Raw genomic sequence first — 20,089 nt, 5'->3', positions numbered from 1 at the left:
CCTCCTCCAGATTTTCCGATATATAGCTCTCGTAACGGGTTTTCGGCTGGCCTGCAATGTTGCGATCACCTGGTCGGAGAGGCCTCTGGATTTTAAGATGTCCCTCTCAGGATCCATGCTGCCAACTGAAGGTTCTCCGGATGTGGGTGCAGAACTGGGCCCTGGGACAGGAGATCCTCTGCCATCGGCAAGTGGAGTGGCCCCTCCAGAGCCATCTTCTTCAGGAGAGGGAACCAACTTCGCTTTGGCCAAAATGGTACGATTAGCATCACCCGTGCTTGGTCTTCCTGGATCTTCCTGAGGACTCTTGGAATCATAGCGATAGGGGGATACCATACAGCAGTTCCTTTCTCCAACTCTGGCTCAGAGCATCGATTCCTTCTGGATGGTCTGCTGGGTTGAGGAAGTAGAATCTCCTTAGTTTGGCTTTCTTCCTTGAAAAGATCCAGCTGGGGAGTTCCCCACTGGTGACATAGATTTCTTAAGATCTCTTCCTTTAATTCCCATTCAGTGGCTCGGACTTCCTGTCTGCTCAGATAGTCGGCTATGCTGTTCTGCTGACAAGGAGCAAACATTGTTCTCTGCCCAGGTTAGGATGCGGGCTGCTAGGTCCTGCAGTTTCCTGTGTCTTGGGCCCCCTTGATGTCGTGGGAAGGCTACTGTAGTCATGTTGTCTGACATTTTTATGTGTTGATCCTGTAGCTCTGCGCCGCTTCGTTTTAGCGTCGCCCACACTTCTCGAAGCTCTCTGTAATTTGAGAACTGCGCACTGATGTTCCCGGGCCATGTTCCTTGCAGCTACCTTCCTTCCAGATGGGCTCCCCATCCGTCTCTGCTGGTGTCCGTGACGATCGTTACGGATGGTGATAAGATCCAAGGCACCCCTTGGCTGATATTTCTGTGACTGATCCACCATTTTAGCCATGCTTTCAATGCTGGGGACGGCCGAATCTTCTTGTCCAGGGAGGACTGCCATCTGTCCCATTTTGATAGGACCTCCCTTTGTAGGCCTCTTGTGTGGGCCTGGCACCACCTTACACAGGGTATACATGCGGTCAGGGTACCCAGGATCTTCATAGCAGTCCTGATGGATATCTGATCCCACCATAGCTGACGAACCTTGTCCCTGATAGGTCTCTTCCCCTCCAGTAAAAACGAGATTCTTCTGGAATCCAACATGACTCCCAGGAATTTCTTTTGGGTACTGGGCTGTAGGTCCGACTTCTGCTTGTTCAGGATCAAACCTAGGCTTTCGAGCGTGGTTATTACCACGACTAGTTGCTGCTTTAACTCCGCCGTTGACTGGGATATTACCAGGAAGTCGTCTAGGTATGGCACGACGGTTATGTCGTTCTGCCTCAAGTGCACCACCATCTCGGCGACCAGTTTTGTAAATACTCGAGGTGCTGAAGCCAAGCCGAAAGGAAGAGCCTGAAACTGAAAGTGGTAGTACCTGCTTCCTTTTTTTAGTGCACAGCGCAGGAACTTCTGAGAGAGATGATGGATGGGGACGCGATAGTATGCACTTTTTAGATCTATTGTGCACATAGCTGCGTTCCGGTCTATCAGCGGGGTGGTGGTCTTTAGAGACTCCATTCGGAATCCTTTGTATCGGATCCACTGATTTAATGGTTTTAGGTTTATTATGGTTCGACTGTCTGACGGTTTTTTTTTTATGGTGAAGAGAGTTGAATAGTGGCCCTGCCCTCTCTTTTTCTGGGACCGGAACTACTACTCCTGATTTTAGTAGGTCTTTTATGTCTGCCCAAATAGGATCCATAAGGGTCCTGGACCAAGGATTTGTTACGACAAACCGTGCTGGGGAGGGGGGGGGGTTCTGTGAATTCGAGGGTATAGCCCTGTGAGATCGTATTGAGGATCCACCAGTTTTGGGAGATGAGCTCCCATGCCCCCGCAAATTGTCTGAGGCAACCCCCTACAGGTATGGCGTCATTATCCCCTGCTCCTGGAGCTTTGTCTGGAGTGAGACAAGGGAGCCCTACTTTTCCCCCCTTTTGTGTACTCCCAGCGTGGTGATTTCCCCTTCCATCTATATTCCTGCCTCTGGTTGGATCGGGGGTTTTGGATCAGGCGCTGATGCGCCTGTCCTGGCTCCGCTGGAAGTAGTCATCAGGCGCCCGGAAGTGATGCGGCCGCTGACGCTCCAGCATTTCTGGCTGATGCGGCGGGAGCCGAGAGCCCCGCTGAGGGGAAGCGGCTCAAGTCCCGGAGCAGCACTCCACGGGACACCGGCGGAGAACCCCCTTAGGGGGGTGCCGCCACGGGCCATCCGGCTGGAGGATCTGGAGTTTGGACCCCGCTCCTCCCGATAAGCTTCTTCCGGATGCCGCGCTTCTGCGGCGCTTGTGTGCCTGTCCTTACAGGGACAGGAAAAACACTGGAGTGTGGAGGTGGAAGGGGACCTTTAACCTCTCGTGCATTTCCTGTCCCTGTAAGGATGAAAGGACAACCCCAGTGCAGTCAGGATAGGACGTCCTGGAAAAGGGTAATACCACAATTGTTTTTTGTTTTTATTTTCTATTCACCATGTTCACAATACAGTAAAACTGACCTGGTAATCTGATTCTCCAGGCCAGTATGATTATGCATATACCAAACATGCCTTTAGTATTTTTTTTACTTAAGTGGTGAAAAAACCCTCAGTAGTTTGTAAAAAAAAAACAAAAAAAAACCAAACACAATCTTTGCTTACGTTATTTTCCGATTTGCTGCAGTGACCAAAGAACAGTAATGCTGGAGTTTCGATTTTTTTTCTAGCTGTGCCGTTTATGGTTTGGATTAATTTATTTTATATTGTGATATATTAAACTTTTACGAATGCAGCTATATCAAAAATACAATTAAAAAAAATTATAAAAAATGCATTATTTTTAATTCATCAACAAGTGGGGTGATTTGAACTTTTTTTTCCCTTAATATATTTTAAAAAAAACTTTTCTTCATTTTTTTTCCTGTATTTATTAGTCCCCATCGTGGACTTGATGCTGCAGTCATCCAATCGCATGCACTATAAATAGAAGTGCGTCAGATCATGCTTAAGAAAGTCAGCTAAATGCTGGCTTTCACAGACGTATCAAAGACTCTTGGCTGCCATAGCAACCCATCGGCGCCCTAAAACTGTCACGGGTGCGGGGAATGACCCACCCTCCTGCCAGCGTGTGTTAAATGGCACGCTCAAATTGACAGCTGCATTTAACAGCCACATGCAGAGTTCCACTCAACCGACGGCTGTTCGTGGTAGATAATGGCTGAAAAATTCAGCCATCATCTGCCGAGAAAAATATGGGACAGCTTATGAGGCGACATATGACAAACCAGTATGTTATGTCGATGAGGTGTTCTCAGAGAATCTGTCAGCAGGTTTTTGCTGTGTAATTTTATGGTAGCATGATGTCGAGACAGAAACCCCGATTACAGTAATATCGCTAAAACGTCACCGATTTTGTGACATGCTAGCGATATCGCTATGTGTGATACTTACCTCCGACCGGCTCCTCCGCTGTCTGTCGCTGATCGCGTGAGATTGGGCGGCTCCATTTCTCGTCGTCCGCTTCCTGCTGGGATTCCTGCTGTGTGAGACGAGCGACGCTGGACGCGGGCGGGAGGACGTCTGGATTGCTGTGTGTGAAAGGTAAGTATTGTCCGCTGCATCGCTGTGAGATCTTTGTGTGAAAGCTCACTAGCGATCATTTAGCGATGCACCAGCGATCCTGACCGGGTCGGATCGTTGGTGCATCGCTAAATGTAAAAGGGCCTTAAGAGGAACAAGGCCCGTTGTCTATTATCTCCTGCTGATAAAACAATGATTGTATTGAAATAGTAAAATACAGCATAGTAAGTGACACACTGATAGGAAAAACCTGCTGACTGATTCCCTTTAAATTGGTTGTTCACTACCCAACTAGTGCTCCTATGTTATATACCCCACAGAAAGGCATTTATGAAAGTGCCGATGCCTTTCATTACTAAATGTTCCTCTGAGGGATGCTAGCACTTCTGGTCATATCAAGCTGGGGCAGACATAACCCTCACGACCAGTGATGTAACGTCATTTCAGGCCCTCTTCGACCTCCAGATTTTAGCATGATATCACAATCTAGTGATCCAGACACACTGACTGCGACTTTAACCGATTTGATCGTGGGTGATGTTGAGAGATGTTAAAGCGTCTGCACAACAGAAAAACTGCACTTAAGGCATGCAAATCAAGATCCACTGCTGGCAGCTCCCTTTGCAATCTCCAACCAATGAAGTCTCAGATGTGTGTGATGGGAGACAAGTCCAGAGATACTGTAGACCACATTAACATGATGACATGGAGAGGTGTTGAAAAACAGCTACTGGGACACTTCAGAAAAAAAAAAAAAACCACATAGGAAATACAGACCTTCAAACTTTCCAGTGAAACTATCTGTTGCCCTGCAACGTTTTTTCTTCTTTGTTCTTTTCTTGGCATCAGGAATATCTATGGGAGCACTTGAAGGCATGTCTGAGAAAAATAAAGGTGTAATAAAATAGGCTATTAGATCTGACTAAAGTGCCATCATTAGACGGTCAATAGATACTAGATAAAGACGCAGTTTGTAACTAATCATTACTACAGAAGGGCTGGATGATTTTGTAATATCCATTGTATACACACAGATGTGTTCAGAGACAGCCTGGTTGCATGGCCACAATAAGCAGAACTTACCCTAGCCTTGTACAGTTGACATGAATATAATTCATCCAAACATGTACTCGTACATCCGAATTATATATTTTCATGTATGCCTATATCCATAACACTGGCAAATAGCGTAATGTTAAATACACGTATATCCTTGTAAGATCGAAAACTGACGGGAGAGCACTAGTGTGAACAATGGGACCTGTGTCTAGTTTATACGACAGATTAGTAGGAATTAAAGTGTCTGCAGGAATCTGTTACACCCATTACTCACAGATCTCTGCATTGTTACACCCATTACTCACAGATGTCTGCATCATTGTATCTGATGAGTAAAGGTAGTTTGGCCGATTGTGCTATGCTCCTTAGTAAAGCACCAAAAACTTTAGGGCTAAAGCTATAGAGGAAAACCAACATTCGATCTATCATCTCCCTAGTCTACTCATGTGCACTACAATTAGATGTACTGACCCCTCAGTTTTACACTGCCAGGAAAGCTAAAATTCATCAAGAACATTTTTCTTCATGTTTTGTCTACCCCTTGAGTGAGTCTTCTAGGAAGGTGCGTCCTATGGTCCGAAAAATATGTCACATTCCTGTACAAGCACAAAAGCCACCAAGGAGACTACTTAGCAAGTAGGGATAAAATATCTAAAACATCCTAAAAAGATGTAAAACCTTTGCAGGACAAAGTTACAATCTAAAAGCTCATTTACCAGGGCGTGAGGGGCAGTCAAAGTTGAACACAGATTCCATGTTTCTGGACTCCGCTTCATAACTGACGTCAAATGGGTTTTGACCCTAAAAAACAAAACAATCATCATTTTCTTTACTTTTTTTTCTTAATTTTTAAACCAACAAAGGAAAAAAAAAAACAAAACAAAAAACACATGAAAAGCATATTTATTTATTCTGCAAAATGAGACCACATCGAGGGGAAAAGCTGATGGTTGCTTAAAATTACATGCCCCTGGGCCCCACTGATATTGACTGCGGCATTTGTTAGGCCAGCTCTGCTCCTCCAGCAGCTGTTCGAGAAAGATGATGGGTGACTAACAACCATCTGCCGGGAATGGGGAGGACTAGCTCGAACTTGCTCCATACACCTGTTCCCGACCTGCTCGTCGTTAAGGGGTTGAAGAGCATCCATCATCAATCTGGGGCTGCCCTTTTTATTAAACCAAAGGGTGATAGATATTCTTTAAGGCTTGTTCCTTAAGGGGTTAATCTAACAAATGTCCAAAAGTAGAATACATCTGGTATCACCACATCTGTAATGACCAGAATAATTGAATATATTTATTCTGCATGATGAACAAGGAAAAATAAACCAGAATAGCCATTTTTGTTCATCGCAACTTCCATAAAATGAAAGGGGAAGCGACCAGGAACCCATTATCCTCCAGTGCTGACATACTCCAGAACTGTAACCTCCTTAGCATGCTTAGAAGTACAAGGTGCTCAGAGACATGGCCAAGGTGAGGATGCTGAAACCCGACCACTGCTGAACAAGACACAGAAGTGGGAGTATCAAAACACAATGTGTGAACAAGCCCTTACACCGTTTAAAGGACTATCCAAGTGTCAGGACTTCATCCTTTGGGTCATTACAATTGCAGGAATTTATTTAGGATTTGTTACTTTTACACAAAAGAGGAAAAGAATAGTGTGTGTGCGCTGTGTTTTTGTGTGCGTGCGCTGTGTTTTTGCGTGCGTAAGTGATAACACAGCTTTTTTTCTTCAGGTCAGTACCATTAGCTATTCCAAATTTATACAGGGTGTTTAGGTTTTGCTACTTTTGCATACTAGAGTAAAAAAAAATATATATATAATTGCATCAACATATTTCGAGAGCGGTAACTTACCTTTATGCTGACTGTTGAGTGAGGATTGTTTTTTTTTTCTCTTATGTGATGAGATGACCTTTTCAGTGATACCATTTTTATTTAGGAGTTTCTGATCACATTTCATTGCATGGTGGTGGGATGACAAAAGTGGGGGGTTTTGCCTTTTATCTAAATGTATTCATTTTCTTCACGGTGCTCATTTACAAATTTTTTTCTTTTCAACTATTTTTTAGTTAACTTCCCCCTCCCACAACCATGAGAATGTAAATTGATCACTCTGATGAGCTCTGTATAGCCACGCCCCAACCACTGATTGGCAGCTTTCTGCCTATGCACAGTATAAACAGAAAGCTGTAGACAGGATAACATGCAGTCCAGCAGAGAACTTGTAGATATGCAACAGATAAAACAGTAATTCTAATCAAAGTGATACCACTGGAATATGAGAATCTGCCCATACATCATACTGCTCTCAGATGAGATGGCAAAAAGCTGGTGAGAGCTTCCTTTAAACATCCAGTGCTGGCAATGGCCCGGAATGTTGTGGCAGGAACTCTTCTATCCACTAAGCCCATGCAAATATAAGACTGGTAAATAAGACTTTAGGAGTTAAAGGGATTTTCCCAACATTGTAAGTAGTCATAAGACATGCAAGGAGGCCTACCATGTGTTATTGTCATATGCTCTAGTAGAATAAATGAGAGCCATGTAGTATTGAATGTCCATGCGCACATCAGCGTTCCCATAGATTAATGTGGTTTTTTTGCATATTTGTGCGCATGTGTTTTTTTCACACAGGTTGGGAGCACAGAAAATGCAACAGGGTGCGTCCGGCGCGCATAGGCGCACCCTGCAAAAAAACGCATGCGCACAAAAACGCATACAAACGCTAGACAATGCGCACCCATGTTAAACATAGGGGGCGCATGTATGCGCACGCAGCGCAAAAAACGCTAGTGTGAAACCAGCCTAAGATGAACTTTTTTTCCCCTCAAATTTGGGGGGAAATGGGGGTGCAGCTTATTATGCAGATATACCTTACTGGTCGTGGTGGAGCAGGTTCCCAGGATCACTGCTGGAGGAGGCAAGAGTGGAGAGTTGCTGCAGGCCGCAGGCTGGGATGAGGGGGTGTTCTGATGTGCGGCCCGCCGCTGCAGGTGTTCGGTGGTGCGGGGGCTCTGCCGATATTTTGTGAAAGCTCAGAGCCCCGGCACTTATATGGCTTACTGTCCGGTGGACTCCGGGACAACGGCTGCCGGGGGCGACACATGCGCAGATGCAGATCTCAGAACCAAGATCTCGGGAGATGAGATCTCAGCGCGCTGGGCTTTCACAAAATGTCGACAGAGCCCCCAAACCACAGATCACCCGCAGTGGCGCACATCGGAACAGCCCCTCATCCCAGCCTGCAGCAACGCTCCACTCTTGCCTCCTCCAGCAGCGAACCCGCTCCACCGCAGCTACCATCCCCAGTAAGCTATAAGATGCATGAATTATAAGAAACATCACCATTAGAGTTGAGCGAAACGGGTCGAAAAATTTCAAAAGTCGCCGACTTTTGGCAAAGTCGGGTTTCATGAAACGAAACCCGACCCTAGGATAAGGTCGGCCACGAGGTCGGCGACTTACGCGCCAAAGTCGCGTTTCAAAAGTTTGTTTTGCGCTCTTTTTCAGCCAATCAGGATCCACGGACACTGTGGGCAACGTGATGACATAGGCACGGGTCACCACCATCTTTCAGAAGGGCATGCAAGTGATTGGCTTGCTTTGGTGGGCGTCACAGGGGGTATAAAAGGGCGTGCACGCCGACCGCCATCTTACTTCTGCCGATCTTAGCATAGGGAGAGGTTGCTGCTGATTCTGTAGGGAGAGTGTTAGGCAGGGAAGAAGAAAAAAAAAAACTGCTTCTGCTGCTAGCGATTGTGCCTGTACAACACACCAGTCACTGTGTGCAGTGCAAGGGGAGGCTATATTGTGGTGTATCAGTGGTGTTGGTTGTTGGGCTGCCTTCTAAGGCTTCCTGACAGCTGCATTGCTGTTTACCCACTGCTCTGCAAACTGCTTTTTTAAAAGCAATCCCAATTTTTTTTTTGTCCTGCTGTGGTACTGAGCGTGCATTTTTTCACACCATACAGCGGTGTACGCTCCTCACACAGTACCGTGTAACGGCTGTTATCACAGCCACAGTGAAGCTGTGTCACTCTGAGAATAAGTCGAGGACATGTTCCGTTCTTACAGACCTGCACTCTAGGGAGATTCCTACTCTGCCCAATTCTACATACACCTTGTAGTTTGTGATACACTAGCCAATTTCTGCCTGTGACATAGCGCTGTGATATTCAGTGGGCCTCACACAATCCAAAAGTGTCCAGTGTCCACTAGTGTGTGCAGAAATTCAAAATCCCACTTATCCTCTAGTCACTTTGGTCACAGCTGTGCCATCGAGCCTGTGACATAGCGCTCAGATATTCAGTGGGCCTCACACAATCCAAAAGTGTCCAGCGTCCTCTAGTGTGAGCAGAAATTCAAAATCTCCCCTGTCCTATAGACACCTTGTACCTTGTTTTACATTACTATATAGTTTGTTGGATTTTGTCAACATTTCTACCAAAAATGAGGAAGGCTGGTGGAAGAGGCCGTGGAATTGGGCGGGGGTTGGCAGTGGATCTGATGGTAGTGGCAAGAGCAAAATAGGACCGAATGCAGGAGGTGTTGAGCCTGCGTCATCGTCTGGCTACATAAGGCTTCGAAGGCTTAGTTTTCTAGGAGTTGGCAAACCGCTTTTAAAGCCAGAGCATCAGGAAAAAGTTTTGTCTTACATTGCTGACTCAGCCTCCAGCTCCATCGCCTCCTCTTCTTCAGTTGTAAAAAGTAAAAGCACTGAGTCATCATTGGAGGCTCATGTTCATGAACCACACCTTTCCTTGTGTCCTTCACCCCAACCAAGATTGAAGGATGACGCAGGCCATACTACTGATTACTCCATGGAGCTGTTTTCACATACCATGCCTGGATTATCAAGTCAAATGGTGAATTACCCAGGCCAAGATGAATCTGACATGGAGTGCACTGATGCACAGCCGCTGATGGATGATTCTGCTGGTACATTCACTCAGAGCACTACATTGTCCTCGCAGTGTACAGAGCCAAATTCTGACCCTGATGAGACTCAGGTGCCCCTTCCCGCACACTATACCACCATACACGGTGACACAGAGGAAGGTGCACATGACATTGAAGAGGAGGTGATGGATGACCCAGTTGTTGACCCAGATTGGCATCCATTGGGGGAAGAGGGTGCTGCTTCCAATAGCTCAGATGAGGAGCATCCACAGCAGACATCGACATCGCAACAGCTGTTATCTGGCAGGCCCGGAGCACTCCAAAGACAGGTTCCAAAAATCAAAAGAGTTGCTGGACAGCTTGTCCAGAGGGTCAAAAGATCACAGCGTGCTAGGCCGCAAAATGTCTGCCAAAGTAGGAAGAGTGCAGTGTGGCACTTTTTTGAACAAAATCCTCATGATCAGGCCAAGGTTATCTGTAAGAAGTGCGCAAAGACCTTTAGCCGAGGGAAAAATCTGAAAAATTTGAATACTAGTTGCATGCTTAGACATTTAAACACCATGCACTTGCAAGCGTGGACACAACACCAAACCTCAAGTGCCACATGTGCAACTGATCACAACGAAGGTAGTCAGCAACGCTACATTGTTTCCCCCACTGTAAGCCCACCGGTTAGCACAGCAGCAAATGTTGAGATGTCGTTGCAAGGCCACAGCAGTCAGGGAATCCCACTGTTATATCAACGAAAGACTGATTCTAAGCCATCAGAAAGAACACCAACTCCATCACCATCATCAACCCTCTCAGTCCGCCCTGTCCACCGCTACTTCCACCATATGCAGCTCTCAAGTCCAGCTCACCCTCCCAGACACTGAGTAGGTCAAGAAAGTACTCAGTCTCTCATCCGCGTACACTGGGTTTGAACGCCCACATTGCCAAACTAATCTTGTTTGAGATGATGCCCTTTCGGTTGGTGGAAAGCGCAGCTTTCCGCGAACTCATGGCCTATGCAGTACCACGCTATGACCTACCCAGTCGCCACTTCTCTCGCAAAGCCATCCCAGCCCTCCACCATCATGTGAAAGACCGCATTGTCCATGCACTCAAGCAGTCAGTGAGCGGAAAGGTGCACCTCACAACTGATACATGGTCCAGTCGGCATGGCCAGGGCCGTTACGTGTCCATCACTGCGCACTGGGTTAATGTGGTGGATGCAGGGTCCACAGGGGACAGCGGTGGTGGGACAGTGCTGCCTAGCCCACGGTATAGGAAACAGTTGGCTGTAGGCGTTCGACCCTCCTCCTCCTCCAGAATCGAAAGCTCGTCCACAGAGTGCAGTCGTACGAGCACTCCATCTGCAGCTGCCACTGTTGCACACGAGGTGTCCCCCTATCGAGCAGCTAGTGGAAAGCGTCAGCAGGCTGTGTTGCAGATGATGTGTTTGGGCGACAGACACACCGCCGAGGTGCTGGCCGAGTACTTGAAGCGACAAACTGAGTCATGGCTGGGCAGTGTACATCTTGAGGCAGGCAAGGTAGTTAGTGATAACGGCTGTAATTTTGTGGCAACCATAGCCCTTTCAAAACTCAGCCACATACCTTGCTTGGCTCACAACTTGAACCTGGTGGTGCAGTGCTTCCTCAAAAATTATCCGGAGTTAACAGCCCTGCTCCAGAAGGTGCGAAGACTGTGCGCGCACATCCGCCGGTCGCCTGTACACTCCGTTCGTATGCAGAAGCTGCAGCGATTGCTCCACCTTCCCAACCACCGCCTCATTATCGACATTGCAACAAGGTGGAACTCCACCCTGCACATGGTGGAGCGGCTGTGCGAGCAGAGGCAGGCCATAATGCATTTGTGGGAGGATACATGGCCAGGCACTTTGAAAGCAGACATGGAGTTGACAGGTGTGCAGTGGTCGAAGCCGAAAGACCTCTGTAAAGTCCTTCAGTGTTTTGAGGTATGCACACGGCTGGTAAGCGCAGACGACGCCATCCTAAGCATGAGCATCCCACTTATGCGTCTGCTCATGCAAACTTTGACGCACCTTAAGGAGCAGGCTTCTGCAGCCAATGTTGATGAGGAGGAAGAGGAGGAGGGAATCCTTGATGACATTCAGCCATTGTCTGCTCAGGGACCTCTCCTGGACGAGGTGGAGGAAGAAGAGGAGGAGGAGGAGGAGGAGGATGATGGGGATGATTACTTAGGGGAGGAGGATGCATCTCGTGGGGCAAGTGAAAATGTTGGCGTGGCAAGGTCTGGTACAGGGTTTGTGCGTGACTGGAGGGATGTGGATTTGCCAGAAAGTGCTCCTCCAACCAGCACTCGCAGTGCATCATTGACACCGGGAACATTGGCCCACATGTCAGATTATGCCTTGCAGATCCTAAAAAGGGACCCCCGCATTGCCAAAATGATGAACGATGACGACTACTGGTTGGCCAGCATCCTGGATCCACGCTATAAAGGCAAATTACAAAACATCATGCCACAGGAGAACCTTGACCTAATATTGGCTAATAAACAAGCAACTCTGGTAAATCGGTTGCTTGAGGCATTCCCAGCACACAGCAGCGGTGATGGTTCTCACACGAGCCGAACGGACCGGGGTCAGCTTGGCAGAGGTGTTCGTGGTGCACACAGCAGAAGTGGCGTTGGAGACAGGGGTTTCATGACAATGTTGTGGACTGATTTTTCAAGTATCGCTCACACAACTGGTAATACTGCATCGATGGAAAGTGACAGGAGACAGCAGTTGTCAACTATGGTTACAAACTACTTTTCCTCCCATATCGATGTTCTCCCACACAGGTCATTCCCCTTTGACTATTGGGCCGCTAAACTGGACACCTGGCCTGAATTGGCACAATATGCCTTACAGGAGCTCGCTTGCCCAGCTGCAAGTGTGCTATCGGAAAGAGTCTTCAGTGCAGCTGGATCAATCCTGACAGAAAAAAGGACCCGTCTGTCAACCCAAAATGTGGATGATCTAACCTTCATTAAAATGAACCATGCATGGGTTTCCAAGGATTTTGTCCCACCTTCCCCTGATGACACATAGGGTGACAGAAAAATGGCTTGCTTTGGTCCACCTCTTCCTGGGACTTGACCTATTTCACCTTTTGCATCAGCTGAATGTCCAACATCAACATATGCCACTTTCTAAAACTCCCTAACTGTGCTGCCTCCCCCCCCCCATGGCCGGGGTCACCACCTAGCGCACGACACCGTGCGAGTGCCGTTGCCCTGGACAGGTGGGTAGGCCGACTCTTGGGCGCGGGCACTGGGTCCCTCATAGTGCAATCAAGTGTCTCTGACGGTGGTGGTGCACACCCGCCGTCAGACACACCGCCGTACTATGAGGGGCCCAGTGCCAGTACCGACGCCCACGAGTGGGCCCCCCTTGCTTGGGCAGGGCCCCAGCATTTGCAATCTTTACCTTTCCCTGCTCCTCCGCTGTGTAGTCTGGGCCGTCAAATCCATACTGTGCCTGACACCGTTTGAGCCTGCCTCCTGATGTATAGACATATTTTGAATGTGTACACTATCCATACATGTTATCTGGGGATACGGTACCCTTTCTCACCTTTGTGCAATCACGTGCAATCCATACTGGGCCTAACACTGTCTGAGCCTGCCTCCTGATGTATAGACATATTTTGAATGTGTACACTATCCATACATGTTATCTGGGGATACGGTACCCTTTCTCACCTTTGTGCAATCACGTGCAATCCATACTGGGCCTAACACCGTCTGAGCCTGCCTCCTGATGTATAGACATATATTTTGAATGTGTACGCTATCCATACATGTTATCTGGGGATACGGTACCCTTTCTAACCTTTGTGCAATCACGTGCAATCCATACTGGGCCTAACACCGTCTGAGCCTGCCTCCTGATGTATAGACATATATTTTGAATGTGTACGCTATCCATACATGTTATCTGGGGATACGGTACCCTTTCTAACCTTTGTGCAATCACGTGCAATCCATACTGGGCCTAACACCGTCTGAGCCTGCCTCCTGATGTATAGACATAATTTTGATTGTGTACGCTATCCATACATGCTATCTGGGGATACGGTACCCTTTCTCACCTTTGTGCAATCACGTGTAATCCATACTGGGCGTGAGAACGGCTGGCGAGCTGTTAAGCAAGCTACAGCACCTGTGGTTTGCACACGTAAGCTTTTCATTTTTTCAGGAATGACGGTTAGGCCTAATTCTGGAACTGCGGTTGACCTGCACTTACTGGGAAATCATTGTTCGCGGGTAATTGTAATCAGTGATCCCCATCACTAACGTTGTTCAGCAGGTTATCTGCACCTGTAAGCGACAAACGCTGGCGTTTTCAGTGTAGCGCACATGCAGCCACGGACATGTAAGGGCATGACACACCAGTTATTGGCCAATCTCATGTGCTAGAGCCTCACGTGTCCCTCTAGTAAGCCGGACTCGGACCGCGGGGCATGACGAAGTCTCGTTCGTTAACGGAATTAAGCTTGCAATGTGTGCATCTGTTCTGTAGCTGGCATGGTTGAGGTTTCCCAGGTGGAGTCGAATTTAACCGTAGGCTCCACTCCTGGTGGTGCCCTTCTGGACATTCCTTTAAGGTTCAGCTTTGCAACCATACTGCCCACGTAAAACAAACACTTTGCCTTCATGAACGCTGTTTGGAGGGTCATGACTCGTGGGAATAACGCCGCCCAATCAGTTAACCTGCTAGAGAGATCGTTCGTTGCTCCCAAGCATGACATCACACTCCCTAGGAAGAAGGTAAAGCCACTGTGGCGACCGTACTCCTGGGGGCGACACAAGTGCACTGATGCCCAGCCACTGCTCGATGAATCTGCTGGTACATTGACCCAGACCACTACATTCCCCTCGCACGCTACACGGCCTGAATCGGACCCTGATGAAACTCAGGTTACCCTTCCCATATACAGTTCCATCTTACACGGTGACAAAGAGGAAGCTGCAGATGAAAGTGCAGGTTCGTCCCACCCGCCATCAGACACACCACCGTACTATCAGGGGCCCTGTGCCAGTGCAGTCGCCAACGAGTGGGCCCCCCCTGCTTGCTCAGGATCACAGCACTTGCAAAGTTGAAATACTGTGCAGTGAGATGGAAGATGGGGACGACGAGGAGTCCAGACAAGTACAGGGATTCCCTAGCGAGGAGACTTATTTGATTGTTTTCAATGTTGGGACAGCAATTTTTGGGGAGCACTATACTCTGGAGAATGATAGATGGGGCCCACCATACACTGGAACATTCCAAAGGTGGACATCAGACACTGGAGCAGCATTTACAGGGCCCATTATACACTAGAGCAGGGCACATGAAAACCTGGAGCCAGCCCCCCCCCCCCACAACTGTAGCCAAATAACCCCCATTTTTCAGTGCGTAACTTGTATTATGAAGTTAATTAAGGTTGACAAGCTTAAGTAAGAAGAATTGATGCTTTTGGCATTCAAATGGGCACTGTTGGTGTGTTTCCTGTCCTCCTCTCACTGCCAACTTATTCCCCATTGACTTACATTGGGTTTCGTGTTTTGGGACGACTCCGACTTTTCCCTATAATCGGACGATCTTGCTCGACCCGACTTTTGGAAAAGTCGGGTTTCACGTAACGAAACCCTAAAAAAAACCAAAAGTCACTCAACTCTAATCACCATGTTATTTAAAAAAAAAAAAAAAAGTTTTTTCCCCATTTTTCTCCTCAAAGTTTGGGGTGCGTCTTATAATCCTGTGTGTCTCATAATCCACAACAAAAATGGTAACCCATTAATGGGGCAGAATAAAGCCAATTCAAGAATAAAACTCCACTTACCTTAAAGGAACGATGAAAACCTTTCATCTCGGGGCTTTTTTTCTGTACCATATTTGCAAAAATAAACACTTCCAAATGTAAAATTGAAGGACCGTTTTCTTAAACCTCTAAAAAGTTGAATACTGCTGGAATTTGCAGTTCAAATCTGGAATGAAGGATGAAAAAAATGGGGATTGGAGCTCTCAGCTGGCTGGAAGAGACCCTGAGAAAACAAAAGCAAAGGCTGTGATGTAAAACCAGTCTAAACAAAAATGTAAACGTGTTGTTAACTACTGGACCACCCTTACTTGATTTATTCAGGACCCCAAAATCACTTGAACAGTGCTGCTGTAGTAGAGTATACATTGTTTTTATCTTATTTGTGGACCTGAATTGATTAAGGAGGGGGTCATCCTGTAATGGACAATGCCGTTAAATGAAAAAAAATTATCTTCACACAACATTGACAGCTGCAGGAACCATGCAAGATGTTCTTCCTGAAGGGAAAAAAAAGCAAAGCTGATCAGAAGTAACTAGACCAGGGCCAAAATTAAAAACTTGGCCAAAGTGGCGAGCCAAATTGAGTGTTTCTGCAGCATCTCCAGCCCTGAGAGCTAACGCTAAAGGTACCGTCACATTATGAACACACGCTACTATAGAAAATTGGAGTCGGATCCTACACAGTACAATTACAAGGAACTAAACAAGTTGGTATCTTGTCTGCCTGACCAGTCCATAAGAGCCGGTGATGACCTGATACCAGAGAGTCCAAGAAACATTCTACATGCTTCCCAAAATCCACAAATCTGGAAATCCAGGAAGACCAATTATTTCATGTGTGGGCACCCTCACTGAGCAGGTATCTGGATGGGTAGAGGGTATTCTTAAACCACTGGTGAAGGATACAACTAGCTACATTCAGGACACAACTGACCTATTGAATAAACTAGCAACAATAGGTCCTATACCAGAAGGAACCATCCTGGCCACCATGGATGTGGAATCTTTGTACTCTAATATCCCACACCAAGATGGATTAAATGCCTGCAAATTCTTCATGGAAAACACAGGGACTGATGCTGTGGTGAAACTTATAAAATTCATCCTCACCCACAATTACTTTGAATTTGACAAGATCTACCTACAGGAGACTGGCACAGCTATGGGAAGTAAAATGGATCCGCAGTATGCAAATGTTTTCATGGCCAAACTTGAAAGCGACTTTTTGACCTCATGCCCCATCAGGCCCCTGGCCTACTACCGCTTCATTGATGATATTTTAGTCATCTGGACTGAGTCTGAGCAACAGCTAAAGACGTTCCACGAACAGTTTAATCAATTTCATCCCACCATCAATTTAACACTCAACTACTCCAGCACTGAGATTAACTTTTTGGACACCATCATTAAGCTAAAAAACAATGAAATAGAGACATGCCTGTATCAGAAGCCAATCGACCGTCCAACATACCTTAAATGGGACAGTTTCCATACAAAACACAAAGAACTCTACTATCTATAGCCAAGCCATCAGATACAATCGTATATGTTCCAACCCCATGGATAGAGACAAACACCTTGGTCGCCTCAAAAAGACCTTTTTGAATCAGGGTTACCATCCAAGAACAATTGAAAACCAAATTACAAGAGCCACCAGAATGTCAAGGAATCACCTGCTACATTACAAAGCTAAAGAAGAAAATAACCGGGTGCCTCTAGTGGTCACCTACAACCCAAATCTGGACGTGCTAAGGGGAGCTGCACGCAAATTACAACCTTTACTACAAAAAGATGCCTGATTACAATCCATTTTTCCAGACCCCCCACTACTGTGCTTTAGGTAGCCCCCAAATCTAAGAAGCATCATTGTCAGAAGCTCCCTTTCCTCTCCTACAGCTGGAGGAACCTTTCCTTGCAACCAGAAAAAATGTAAAACCTGTCCATTTATAATGACCACGGACACGATAAAGATCCCCAATTCACATCAGGACTACAAGATCCCAGATACTTTCAGCTGCATTACATCTAATGTGGTGTACTTAATTATTTGTACTAAATGTCCACCTGGGGGTCTGTATGTGGGGGAGACAGGGCAAAAGCTTAGAACAAGGATGAATGCTCATCGTCACACAATAAGAGAAAAAAGAATGTATCTACCTGTGGCAAAACATTTTTGTATCCCTGATCACAGCAACATGGATATGAAATTACTGGTATTGAAAGGAAAGATATATATCTTTGTACCGTGTTAGCCAGTGGATAGAAAAATATTCAGGATGGAGAGTCCTCAGTAGTTGATACCTTTTAATGGCTAACTGAAAAGATCGTAACACATTGCAAGCTTTCGAGACTACTCAGGTCTCTTCATCAGGCTAGACTAATACAAAATCTGAAGTCACATATTTATGCACAATACAGCCTAGAAAAAATGCAATAGATGAGACAAGTGACGTGAAGCAGAACTATCAATATGGGAGAAGGAGAAACATAAATATAAACATTGGACCAGTTCATAGATAAGGAGTCTGGATGGACCATAAAACATCCAGACTCCTTATCTATGAACTGGTCCAATGTTTATATTTATGTTTCTCCCTCTCCCATATTGATAGTTCTGCTTCACGTCACTTGTCTTATCTATTGCATTTTTTCTAGGCTGTATTGTGCATAAATATGTGACTTCAGATGTTGTATTAGTCTAGCCTGATGAAGAGACCTGAGTAGTCTTGAAAGCTTGCAATGTGTTACCATCTTTTCAGTTAGCCATTAAAAGGTATCAACCACTGAGGACTCTCAATTCTGAATATTTTTCCGTCACATTTAGCGATGCACCTGCGATCCCGACAACGATACAACCAGCGATCCAGCATCTGTGTACACCACAGGATACTGAGGAGCAGACCTAGAACAGGCAGTGTGGCACGCTACCTAGCATCCTCAAACTGGCATTTGCACTGCAAAGCGCACCACTCTGACCTTTCCCGGCCCCTGTGCACTGCAGTACTTTACTCTGCCCCCTAAATAGGGCAGATTTAGTACGCCTGCACAGGAGCCACAGCAGAAGTTAGAAGGAGGACGTCATCGCTAGAAGATGGGAGGCGCTGGACCGGACCACGACACCCATCGGATCGGACCGCTCCCCCGGTGAGTATAATCTAACTTGTTTTTCTTATCTTTCAGGTTACATCGGGGCTTATCTAGAGCATTACAGAATGCTGTAGATAAGCCTCTGATGGCGATGGCCGCATCTCATAGGCCAAAAATGAGGCAACAGATTCCCTTTAAGTGTCCACCAATAGGGTTGTAGAAAATAGCAAACCTGAACAATCAAGTATGAAACCGATAGCTAAAAATGTAACAAAGCCAGAAGGTGAAACCCTGCATTAATTAGGCCAGATCCAGCTATCGGGCCAGCTTCAGAGCATAAGCTCTGTTGGAAAGACATGCAAGCACTGCACTCTGTATGTATGAGATCAGCCACTGGTGAAACCTCCGCTCTTGCTCATTAAGAAGTAAATTGCAAAATTGCTGCTTTGCCCCCCATTCTTTTCTTTGCCACAAGAGCTGTTGGAAATTACATGGTATATATCGTGTGATTATTCACAGGGGAATACAAAATTCAGGTGCAAAGTTTTTTGAATGCATTTAGGGTATTGAGAATTACTTTGGCGGAAATGATTCTAGTTTTTTTTTTTTTTAGATAATTCATCCATGAAAATGCATTCCCCCCTTGCGACTTGTGTGTGATAAATGCAATAGCTTTGGGTCTCTTGACGCTAACGGTGTCTTGTGTAATGAAATGCCCAAGAACGTGCTCAAGTCAGATCAGCGGAGCACAGAAAAATAAATGTAATGCTACGTGTACACACACACCCGACCGTATTTTCAGTCAGTGGAAAAAGCAGAAGCTTCAACCAATGTTAATAAATCGGGCTATACAGATGACCAGTTGTTTTGTGTTTTTTTACATGGACCAAATGTCTGAGTAAGAAAAAAAGTCTAGTCTATGAATGCAAAACAAATCAAAAATCCCACCTGTATTAACAGTACAACAACAATTTTTATGGACACATTGCCATCAGTCAAAATCCGCCGTTTTTGCAAAAAACGGATCCGCCATTTTTTTTGGCGGATCCGTTTTTTTCCCCCATTGATTTGCATTACCGGCGGATCTTGACGGATGGCCATCCGTTGGATCCGCTTTTTTGCGGATCCGTCAATTTTTTTGCGTCCGCCGAGATGCCTGGACGGACCATGTAACGTTTTTTGTGCTGCAGGATCCGCACTTTTATAGTGCGCATGCCCGGAGGAATGAAGTCAGGCAGAAATTTAACCCTGAAATCATTTCTGGCGGACAGAAAATTTCTCTCTCTCTCTCTGGAGAGCGGTTCCTTTAAAATTCTTCATTCGGCGGATCCGTAAAAAAAAACGGTCCGGTGGCATCCGTTCGCATCAGTCAACAACGGATCCACTTTCCGCCATTTTGGCGGGTTTTGACTGACAAAAAAAACTGATGTGTGAAACAGGCCTAAATCGTATTCCCAATGCCACCAGGTGCCTGACATATGAAATACGGCTGAAAATACAGATGAAAAATAGTCCATCAGAGGATGAAAATACCTCAATTATTTTTTCGCTCGCATGAACATAGCCTAATGGTTAGAAACCGA

At 46.2% G+C, this 20,089-nt stretch overlaps 1 protein-coding gene across 3 annotated transcripts in view; it reads right to left on the bottom strand.

Moving 5' to 3' along the window:
- The window catches only part of MKNK2 (MAPK interacting serine/threonine kinase 2), a 91,838-nt gene that overhangs the window by 69,067 nt on the left and 2,682 nt on the right, over positions 1-20,089 (bottom strand). For 2 of the 3 annotated variants that reach the window (XM_073545553.1, XM_073545561.1), the window contains exons 2-4: positions 15,441-15,642; positions 5,407-5,491; positions 4,409-4,510 (exon numbers count right to left, since the gene is read on the bottom strand). In XM_073545553.1, coding sequence (XP_073401654.1) covers positions 4,409-4,510; positions 5,407-5,491; positions 15,441-15,491 — 238 coding nt within the window. In that variant the 5' untranslated portion in view covers positions 15,492-15,642. Of the gene's footprint in view, positions 1-4,408; positions 4,511-5,406; positions 5,492-15,440; positions 15,643-15,727; positions 15,751-20,089 lie in introns of those variants that run through there. The other variant, XM_073545569.1, reaches the window with a different exon arrangement.

Source organism: Dendrobates tinctorius, unplaced genomic scaffold (assembly GCF_039654945.1).
Source record: "Dendrobates tinctorius isolate UK_male_01 unplaced genomic scaffold, ASM3965494v1 ptg000011l, whole genome shotgun sequence".
NCBI lineage: Eukaryota > Metazoa > Chordata > Amphibia > Anura > Dendrobatidae > Dendrobates > Dendrobates tinctorius.
The sequence above is the reverse complement of the archived record's forward strand: the minus strand, read 5'-3'. Positions and strand labels throughout refer to the sequence as shown.